This window comes from Triticum urartu, chromosome 7A (genome assembly GCF_056163025.1).
Source record: "Triticum urartu cultivar PI428250 chromosome 7A, HENAU_Tu73, whole genome shotgun sequence".
Lineage (NCBI taxonomy): Eukaryota > Viridiplantae > Streptophyta > Magnoliopsida > Poales > Poaceae > Triticum > Triticum urartu.
The window spans coordinates 658,184,921-658,196,008 of NC_141879.1; the positions used below are offsets into that span (position 1 = coordinate 658,184,921).

Here is an 11,088-nt window from a genome sequence, read left to right on the forward strand (position 1 = left end):
ATTCGAGTCATACACAACCTGAAGCTGATATGTTAAACTGCTATTATTCCCAAGCTGAACAATGCCTTTCCATAGATTTTGATTTGTTTCGGATTTGTTAAATTTCTAAACTTGAGGAGCTGCACATCGATATTCTAACGAAGATATCAATTATCAGTTTTCCTTGGAGCTCGTGCCAATTTGCTGCTGGGGATGAAGTAAGTGATGATTGGTGGAGCTTCTTTGACAAGGTATGGAGTATTATATGTAATTTGAATGGGAAAGGACCAAGCAAATTGATCCCGAAGAGTCCCCAAAATGTTGTAGCCCCGTCCCTGGGGCAAAGGGCACGTGGATTGGTCGAGTCTCTGAACGTCCCTGGTGCAGAAATGGCGGCTGTTGTTGTATCCAGTGGTATTGCAAAAATGAATATATTTGCTGACAGAGCAACGATATTGAGGGAAGAGATATTCCCGAGAATTTTCTTTCACCTTGTTATTCTGTACCTCTGCAAAGCTGGATTGGAAAATGCATCCAAGTGTGTTCTGCAGTTCATGTCATTGCTTCCCTTGCTCATTGCAGACGATGACCAAAGCAAAAACAAGCTGCATTTTCTAATATGGTATGCTGAATACATCGAGCTTTGTTATAAGCTTGTGTAAAATATTATTCTAACTCCTTTCTTGGTACAGGTCTTTACTCGTTGTGCGATCTCAGTATGGGCAACTTGATGATGGTGCACGCTTCCATGTTTTATCACACTTGATTCTCGAAACTATCATATATGGCAAGGCCATGCTTGTTACTAATATCTTGGGCAGAGATGATTCTATTGAAGTCAACAGCAATAAAGAGGCTGGGTTCATTCTTAGTTTTATACAGAAGGATCGTGTTCTTGCCACGGTTTGTTCCTTGGTCCTTATGTTTATATTTGTTCAGAACCTTTTGTTGCCGTCTTAGAAATTTGTAGCAGTTCATTGAGTAGGACATGTTTCAAGCGGCACAACTTCAACTAATGGTGTTGACTGCATGCTGTATGGCTGTTTGTCTTTTCCTTTTCATTTTATTAGCATGGTGGGCCGGGAAGGGGGATGAACCGTTCTTTATATGTTTATTCTTTTTTTGGATGTACGAACGATGTTAGAACACATATTTGTTTCTAAGTGGTGACAAAGTCATATTTGTTTTTCAGGCTGCTTATGAGGTTAAGCATATGCATGCTGTTCAGGCTGATCGCTTAAGGAATCTACAAAAACTAAACTCTAAACTTAACGAGCGTTTTACTAAAGAGACACAACTGGTGCAGATCGTTGATGATCAGATACATCTCTCCATCAGTTCTGCACTTTCCTCAGATGATAGTAGAAAAGCAGCTTTTCAACTTGCTTTTGATGAGGATCAGCAAATTGTTGCAGTAAGTGAAATACTGCCAAATTTCCAATGCCTTTTTGAGTTTTGGAAGACATATACTACCTCCGTTCGGAAGTAAGTGACGTGGGAGTAGTTTCCAATGCCTTTTTGAACTAAAACCACGTCACTTATTTCTGAGCGGAGGGAGTAGTTATTAAGTTTCATGCACAAACCAGTAGAGCCAACTGTCCAAACTGATGTTTCAATTTTTTTTCCAAACTGATAGAGAAGGTTGGTCAATCCAAACCCTCTCTGACGTATGGCTCAATTAGGTCTAAACGTGAACAGAAAGAGGGCAAGCAATTTTTTGTTTAAATTGTGAAGCCGACACTTGAACCCAAGGCCTCTTGACTTTGATACCATCTTAAGTTCCATGCACCAACCAGTAGAACTAAAAGTCCGACCTGATGGAGATGGTTGGGCAATTCATATATACTTCAAAAATAGTCATATAGTAATTATTTGCCTCTTGCATCAGGATAAGTGGATACATATTTTCCGTGCTCTGATTGATGAGAGGGGACCATGGTCTGCAAACCCTTTTCCGAATGATGCTCTGACTCACTGGAAACTTGACAAAACAGAAGATAAATGGCGGCGGAGGTTCAAGCTCAAGCGGAATTACATGTTTGATGAACGTCTTTGCCAACCTTCATCCTCTAGGAATGAAATTACAGAGCCATTTTTTGACCAACCTTCTTTTAGCACCAAAGTTCCTGAGAAAATGAAGCGATTCCTTCTGAAAGGCGTGCGAGGAATCACAGATGATAGTGGTTATGGACTATTTGAGGACACTAATGATACAAGTGAATCTTCCCACAGTCCTTCAGAGAACCAAAACCAGAATAATGCTGCAGATTCCTCAGATCATCGCACTACTGTTCAGAATAAGAAAGACACATCATCTACTAATGGAGATAGTGATTATACCAAGGTAAAAAAAGTTAGCATAAAATTTACCTGAAGGTACTGGACAGATGTTGATTGCTGTTTGCTTTCTATTTTCCAGGTGCTATGTTCAGTTCATTGTGTTCTTGTAACCCCAAAGAGAAAACTGGCAGGGCAGTTAAATATCACACGAACTGTTCTACATTTTTCTTTTGATTTTTTGGTTGAAGGGACTGGAGGATCATCTGTTTTCAGCAAATTCAAAGATAAGAAAGATTCTGATAGGAAGAACGAGCTGGGCTGTGTGGAGAGACTTTATGGTTGTCGAGACAGTTTGATTAGAATCAATGGCGGCTTGATGCAAAACCAATCTAATAAAATCAAACATCACAGGAGGTGGAATATAGCGAAGGTATGTCCACCCCTCTCTCTGTCACTCTATTTTTCTTGCTCACTCTTTTCATCTTCTTTCTTCCGTGTGTTTCAGATAAAAGGAGTTCACTGGATACGCTACCTACTACAGTATACTGCAATGGAGATATTCTTTGATGATTCAAATGCACCTATATTTTTAAACTTCTCCTCCCAAAAGGATGTTAAAAGGGCCGGGTCTCTCTTAGTTTCCCTCAGGAATGATGCCTTGTTTCCTAAAGGAAGTATTAAAGACAAAAATAGTGTCATTTCATTTGTTGACAGGCGAGTTGCACTTGAAATAGCTGAGAATGCCAAGGAAAGATGGAAAAGGAGGGAAATCAGTAATTTTGAGTATCTAATGATTCTTAATACCCTTGCTGGACGATCTTACAATGATTTAACTCAGTACCCTATATTTCCATGGGTTCTGGCTGATTATGCCTCAGAAAATCTAGATTTCAACAAGTCATCTACTTTTAGGGATCTCTCAAAGCCGGTTGGTGCTTTGGACGAGAAACGATTTAAGGTCTGGTAACTGTTGAGTACTTATTTTCATGAACTAGGTTAGCATCCCTTATGAGAACCTCATAAACAATGTGCTATTGTCAGGATCTTGAAGATAGATATCTTAATTTCTGTGATCCTGATATACCGAGGTTAGATCTTGACTCTTAAAAACAGTTCCTTTGGTTTCCCTTTTGTTGTTGTTTGAGTTCACATCAATTGTACTAAGAACCATGAATCTTTTTGCTGCAGTTTTTATTATGGATCTCACTACTCTAGCATGGGAATCGTTCTTCATTACCTTCTCAGGCTCGAACCTTTTACAACCCTGCATCGTAGCCTTCAGGTTGTTAATGTGCTTGTCATAGAATATTTCTCACCATATATTTTTCAAAACTGAGCATTGTGTTCTCTTATCACAATGTCATTCATCTTCTGTTGATACTTAATACAGCACTTGTCATGCCACATTTTCACCATAATTCATAAAGCAGTAGCTTTAATATGTGATAATTGTTCAGCATTTGTGCCTGTCTGACACTTCCTTGTACAGGGTGGCAAGTTTGACCATGCAGATCGTCTTTTCCAGAGCATTGATGGCGCTTACAGAAACAGCTTATCAAATTCAAGTGATGTCAAAGAGCTTATTCCTGAATTCTTCTATATGCCTGAGTTTCTTGAAAATTCAAATTCATATCATCTTGGTATTAAGCAGGATGGTGAACCTTTAGGTGATGTTGCTCTCCCTCCATGGGCGAAGGTAATGGATACTTCTTTTTGTCAGTTATCTATATGATTTTCATATTTGTTATCTTGATGAATTACTTGTCCACTAGGATAGCTTTATTTTTATTCTAATGACAATTAGTTTGGTCTTTTGTAATATTCACATGCTGTGTAATGTACCATCTCAGTTATAAGATTTGAGAGTTGAGCCAGCTTTCTAAATAAAAGATGGATTTTCTTATGTGGAAGCTGCTAGACTAGTCTTCCCTAGAAAATATCTTTTTGATTTGACCATCACTACTAACAAGATCAACTCCATAAATTTGTAATGTTGCAAAGAGCAATTTGTTGAATAATTATGTCAGTTCATGTTCTGATGTTCATGTAGCTCTCTATTTAGCATGCTTGTTATAAGTGAGAGTCTACTGGTTTGCACGCGCATCTTCAATTTCTTTGGTGTTCAACCGCATCCTATTTTAGTAATTTGGTACTTTTCCTGATATAATTTACTTCATTCAAACATTTAGGGTTCTCCAGAAGAATTCATTCACATCAACAGAGAAGCACTTGAAAGTGAATATGTGAGCTCTAATCTCCATCACTGGATTGATCTCATATTTGGGTACAAGCAACGGGGACAGCCTGCCGTTGAGGTGCAATTAGGTTATTTTTGCCAGCGTCTTTGAAACTCTAGCAATGGAATATTATTTGATCTATATATTTTACCTTTTATAGGCAGCAAACATATTTTACTATGTGACATACGAAGGCGCAGTTGATCTGGAAAACATGGATGACATGTTACAGAAATATGCTATTGAGGATCAGATTGCGAATTTTGGACAGACACCTATCCAGATTTTTCGTGTGAAACATCCAAGAAGAGGGCCTCCTATCCCAATTGCCCATCCACTGTATTTTGCACCACAGTCAATAACATTAACTTCAAGTGTTTCTAGCACAATCAGCCATATGTCGGCTGTACTATTTATTGGCTTGTTGGATAACACAATTATACTGATGAATGAGGGACTCATATTATCAGTGAAGCTGTGGTTGACAACACGGATGCAGTTAGGTGGAAATTTCACCTTTTCTGGACCACAGGTTTCTCCTGACTACAACACCATAAAATGATATAAATATTGACATGTTAGTATATACTTTTGTTGGTAACACTTATTTATTTTTGTAGGAAAATTTCTTTGGGGTTGGTTCAGATGTTATCTCCCCTCGTAAAATTGGCACTTTCCTGGCTGAGAACGTCAAATTTGGAAGACAGCTCTTAGCAACTATGCAAATTAACAGCGACAAGTATTTGATTTTATGTGGAAATTGGGAAAACAGTTTCCAGATAATTTCTCTCAGTGATGGAAGAATTGTGCAGAGCATCAGGCAGCATAAGGATGTTGTTGGCTGTGTTGCAGGTACAGACATTTTAACGGGTTTATGTTATCCATTTTATTTTCAAGTTTCCAGATTATTTTGGAGTCCGTAGCTCTCGCTTTGACCAAGATATGGGTACCCAAGCCGGTCCTAGGAGTGTGGAGATTAAACAACTTGACTTCCTTACCCCCAGGGCACTAGCCTACTTCTGTAGTTCCCTAGCTGGAATTGTAACAGAATTTGCAATCATTTGCTCATGCACACCCAAATATGGGCCGTTTTATATTAGAAGAACACAAACATGTCACAAAAGGTTACAAGGGTTAACCGGCAAAACCAGAAAGAACCAAAATAACTATAGTAAACAGCCAAAGAAGAAGCCTAAAAGCTACTCCCTCCGTCCCATAATATAAACATTGTTGTAATAACATCTTATATTATGAGACGGAGGGAATAAGAAAGAAGAAGACCAAAACCCTACTGCAACCACTGCAGGTCTGGAGGCTCTGCATGCAAGAACTCGCAATCCTAAAAAAATATGCCTCGTGTGCTAACAAATCTTGCTCTTGCGCCCCTCGAAATAAGCCATGTTCTCGGTCTCTCTCGATTGCATTTCCACAATGGATGTGAAGTAGTTTGTGGTGAGGAATAAAGTCTGTTGACCACTTCATATCCTTGTTTCATGCATGGTAATTTGGATAGTAAAACGGAGCAGCAAATTTTAAATTAATGATCTGGTTATCTCATTTTATTAGGCATTTTCTGGGTCCTTGTGTGACCATTCGATTGTTTGTTTTCTGTCTTTTGTATGTTGACTGGATTTTTAAAATGTAAATGGTTCTTGTCGTTCCATATTGCTTCTTATGAAATTTCTCGTCCTAGTTGTCATTGTTCTTGTTTCCCCTTTTCATTGTTAGAAACTTTTGTGATGCAGTTTCATCCGATGGAAATGTGGTTGCAACTGGAAGTTATGACACAACTGTTATGGTCTGGCATGCGTTTCGAGGCAGACCAAGTGAGAGAAAAATGAGGACTGCAAATTTTGAAATTTCAGAAAATGATCATATTATAATGGAAAGGCCTGTTCATATCTTGTGCGGTCATGATGACATCATAACATGTTTATTTGTTAGCACAGAACTGGACATTGTTGTCAGTGGATCGAAAGATGGAACTTGTATTTTCCATACACTGCGTGAAGGGAGATATGTCAGATCCATTCGGCATCCATCTGGCTTTGGTTTATCAAAGTTGGTGGCAACAAGGCATGGAAGGGTGGTACTGTATTCTGAAATTGACCTATCCTTGCACATGCATTCTATCAATGGAAAACATATTGCTTCGGCAACGTCCATTGGACGTCTCAATTGCATGGAACTTAGTTGTTGTGGAGAGTTCATGGCTTGTGCTGGTGAGCATGGGCAAATAGTTCTGCGTTCTATGCATTCTCTTGATATTGTTTGGAAGTATGCTGGAGCTGGGAAGGCAATCACTTCTCTAGCTATGACCCCTGAGGAGTGCTTCATAGCAGGAACCAAGGACGGTAGCTTGCTTGTATTTTCAGTAGAAACTGCTCTAATTCGACGAGGGAGCATGCCACAAACAAGTGTAAAGCCTTCGGGAGCTGGTTGAGTTGTGGTAACTTGTAGCGAGAGAAATCCACTCACAAGAACCCTTGCTCGGAAGTTTGAAGCACAAGGTACACCAAGTTTGAATTGATAAGTCTTTTCTCATGCTCGTCTCACTCAATTGCCCTATATCATTTTTGTCTTTATTTTTCTCATGATTTTAAGTATGATGTGTATTTTACACCATCTCTTTATATTTTAGTACTTCCTTCTATTTTCATCTCTTAAACCAGCAAAACGAACTGAACCTTGAGTTACCCCGGCTTAGTACTGCTTATAAGTTATAATGCATACGAAAAGTGTACCACAGCTAGGAAATAATGTCTCATTTAGCTATCCTAAGATTTCTCCAGCCATGACTGTTAGATTGTGTTAATCTCAGGTTTAGTTCTAAGGGTTTCCGTCAATTTTCAGTAGTTCAGTACTTCTGACTGCTATTTGAACTGCCAAGTTCAGAAGTTAACATTTGGAAGTGTTAGCTTTAGCTCAACTATGCGCAGAATTCGTCATGAAAGTATTGACTGCTGAATTCTGTTGGTACTCTCTGCAGGTTATTAGCAGAAAAATACACCAGTTCTCACGCTCATGCATAATGTACATAACGTGGAGCGAGATTCAGAGAACAAGGATTCTCAAGATGCTGTGCTGACGACGATCCATGAGCAACCAAGCTGACAGTAGTGAAAACTAACATGCATGAGGAACACCGACTAGCGGAGTACCAAATTGATTTTCAGGGTAGACAATAGCAATTGACATCCATCTTACAGCGGTACGGCACACTGCCACTCTTATTGTTGTGTAGTGGAGGGGTGGTGCCAGGGTTAGCCTAGCCCCAGCATGATTTGCCTGTATGTATTAGACGTCAGTGCTCTGTAATCACCAAACTCCTCACTGTGGTAGAGAGGGTATTCTACGTTCCTAGCAATCTGGAAAGTGTACAAATCATCTAAGACCAGCAGTTCTCATGGTTCTTGAAACTTCTAGAACATATTATTGAAGTCAGCCTTTAAAAAAACGATACTGAAACTTGAAAGGTGCTCTTGAACAGTGTCTAGATCGATTCTTCAGAAAAAAAAATTAGATTCCTCAAAATAAAAAAGATTCCAGAAAAAAAAAGTGTCTAGATCAGAATCCTTTTTCACTATTGCATTAGTTCTTATGAGATCTTCAAAACCGGGTCCCAATTGTATTCGTCTCAGCCACATTCTTCTACTGCATTTTGCACTAGTGTATGCACTGCAAATTTTGTGTTTTTATACAAATTTGTATTCTGTTTCTACACTAATGTGTACTACATTTATGGACAGTAGGTACTACTACGATGGTCTATAGCACTTTTGCAAGAGTTTCCTTTTGAGTTGTCTTCCATGTGGATGTGTAAGAAAATTGTGTGTGAACTATAATACTATAAAAACATTGGGAAATGATTCTAATCACCCAAGAACTTTATAAAGAAGCCAGCTCCACCTCCACATTCTCCCTTTCCGTCTACCAATCCAAGACCTTGCTCGCTCCCTCTCCCTCTTCCCTCTCCACCTAGATCCTTGCCGGCCAGGTTCACGATGAACCAACCAAGCCTTGTGCTTGTGGTGCTGGAGAAGGTTGTTGCCGCCGGCGTCGAGGAAGGAGAAACTCTCGGTACTTGGGGGCAGGAGGAGCAGGCGAGGGTGCTCGTACACTGGGCCAAGAGGTCTCGAGAGGTGGAGGAGGCTGCCGCCAGAGGGGAGGATCCGTCGCTCCTGAAGGCTGAAGCCGCTCGATCAGACGTCGATCATGGCGGGGCTGGCATCGGACGTGAAACTAAAACGTGATGGCGAGCATACCTCCATCTCCTCTCCAGGTTCTTGCAAGATCTAGCGATTAACTAGGCTAGGCTACCGGCTCGTGGAATTATCTATTGCGAATTGTGTTGTCGCAGATTTACTTCATCTTGTTTTCCTCTGTTTGCAATATCGTTGTAGAACAATTATGTTGTACTCCTACTTTCTTTTTGTATCATGGATCTGATGAAGATCGCCCCGGAAACTGGTCAGAAATCTTGCCCAATTTATTGTTGTTCCCGTGCCTAACTAGTTTTGTGAGTGTGATGTATGGCCCTCTGGGTGACTAGATGCTGATTAGGCTCGTAAATGACTTCATTTTATTTCGATCGATGCATCATATCCAGACGAAAACTTTTCTTGTAGATGCACACGGGTACCCAACGCAGTTACTCAAAATCTAACCAATAGATCTACCGATGGGGCACACGCATATCATGCCTTTCCTTTTCCTTTTCCTTTTTTTGTTAAAAAATGGATGAACCTGTCTATGTTGAATTCTAGATGGGCATGAGACACTTTGGACCTGACTCGAATGACCAAGTAAGCATACTTCGGTCCCCCAAAAACTTGCACCGACGAATTGCGCCTTCGATCATTTTCCCGTGCATTTTTTTGAGGAAAACTATTGCCGCTTTATTTAATCGTATGCGTTCGGAATCTCATCCGAAATTACATCAAGAACACAGTCCGGGGGAATCCCCAACCAAACCTTACAAAGTTCATCACCGACACCGACTCTCGCTAACCTATGCGCGGCAACATTAGCAGACCGACGAACCCAAGTAACTTTAAAATCGGAAAACGAATTGAGCAGAGACTTGATCTCTTGTATCCACGGCCCAGCACTCGACAGCTCCTTCTGATGGCTAGTTAGCATCCGTACCACTTGCTGGGAGTCAAGCTCGACGTGTACCTTGTCTGCATTAATTTCCTTCGCCACCTCAAGAGCTCTCTTGCAGGACAGAATCTCCACCGATTCAGGATCGTCAACGCCCCTGAAACAATGACAGAGCCCCGCCGGGAATGCCCCGTCTTGGTCTCGGATCACCGCTCCTCCTCCTCCGCTCTTGCTCACCTTAGAGACTGCTCCATCAGAGTTGACCTTTAGCCACCCACCATCCGGCGGTCGCCATTTCTGCTTGGGCTGCACCATTGTCGGGCGAGGGTCACGCACGTGAGCATCCTGCCAATCCCTCATGTGGGAAGCTACCGTCTCCATGATTTCATGTGGTGATGATATCATTCTTCCATCCCTCGCCTGGTTACGTGCCAACCAGAGCCCGTACGTCGCTTGAATCATGGCCGCCTTATCCTCATCCGATGCTTCTGCAAGCCACCCGAGCAGCCAGCTCGGTAATGCACTCTGAGAGTCGATCGGACTCGGTGGGGTCGCCACCGAAACTCCCTTTTCTGAATGCAAAAGCTGCCAGAACCGTGCAGAGTGTTGACACGACCAAAAACGGTGCAGCACCGTCTCCTCCCGTCCACACGCTACACAAAAAACACCGGGTTTAATCCTCCGACGGTGCAGCTCAGCCCCCACAGCGAGGCCATTACAAATCAGTCTCCACATGTGTATCTTAGCCTTGGCCGGAGCAGAAGTATCCCATAGAGCCAAGTATCCCTTATGTTTCATCACAAAACTTGAACCTTCCGGCCGTCCGGAAGTCGCATTGTTCAATGTCATATGCAAGTGATATGCAGAACGGACAGCAAAGTCGCCATTTTTTGTGAAATTCCAAGCCAGGTAGTCTTCCGTACCAGGGCCCCCAATGGCGATCTGCTTGATATCGTTCACGTCATCTTCAGAGAACATGTCTTGCAATTTGTTTATATCCCATCTTCTGCCATCCGCAGTTAGGAGGTGAGCAACTTTGGCCATACCCGGAACAAAAACCTGCCCCAAAGGGCGCATACTTCCTGCTCTAGGGATCCAATTCGCATGATGTATATTCACTGAAGTACTATCCCCAATGCACCATATAAGTCCCTCGCGCAGTAGATCTCTCCCATGTAAGATGCTTCGAAAGGTATACAAAGCAGACGAGGTCGCAGTTGCCGTCAGGATTGAGTTGTTGCTAAAGTATCGTGCCTTTAGCACTCTAGCACACAAAGAAGATGGGACCTGCAGAATCCTCCACGCTTGCTTCGCCAGCAGTGCTTGATTGAAAGCCTCGGGGTCTCTAAAACCCATTCCACCATCCCGCTTTGATGTACACATTTTCCGCCAAGAAATCCAGTGTACCTTACGCTCACCATTTGTTGCCGCCCACCAGAATTTTGAAGAGATCGAGGTCAGGTTCCGGCACATCTTCTTCGTAAGCTGA

The 11,088-nt window shown here is 41.7% G+C and overlaps 1 protein-coding gene across 1 annotated transcript in view; it reads left to right on the forward strand.

Moving 5' to 3' along the window:
- The window catches only part of LOC125523917 (BEACH domain-containing protein B-like), a 28,111-nt gene extending 20,128 nt beyond the window's left edge, over nt 1–7,983 (forward strand). The window contains exons 27-40 of the mRNA XM_048688982.2: nt 158–601; nt 672–882; nt 1,172–1,393; nt 1,868–2,323; nt 2,399–2,689; nt 2,765–3,217; nt 3,301–3,347; nt 3,448–3,541; nt 3,749–3,955; nt 4,449–4,574; nt 4,657–5,028; nt 5,117–5,348; nt 6,242–7,006; nt 7,486–7,983. Coding sequence (XP_048544939.2) covers nt 158–601; nt 672–882; nt 1,172–1,393; nt 1,868–2,323; nt 2,399–2,689; nt 2,765–3,217; nt 3,301–3,347; nt 3,448–3,541; nt 3,749–3,955; nt 4,449–4,574; nt 4,657–5,028; nt 5,117–5,348; nt 6,242–6,939 — 3,853 coding nt within the window. The 3' untranslated portion in view covers nt 6,940–7,006; nt 7,486–7,983. The remainder of the gene's footprint in view (nt 1–157; nt 602–671; nt 883–1,171; nt 1,394–1,867; nt 2,324–2,398; nt 2,690–2,764; nt 3,218–3,300; nt 3,348–3,447; nt 3,542–3,748; nt 3,956–4,448; nt 4,575–4,656; nt 5,029–5,116; nt 5,349–6,241; nt 7,007–7,485) is intronic.
- Nucleotides 7,984–11,088: the final 3,105 nt, after the last annotated feature.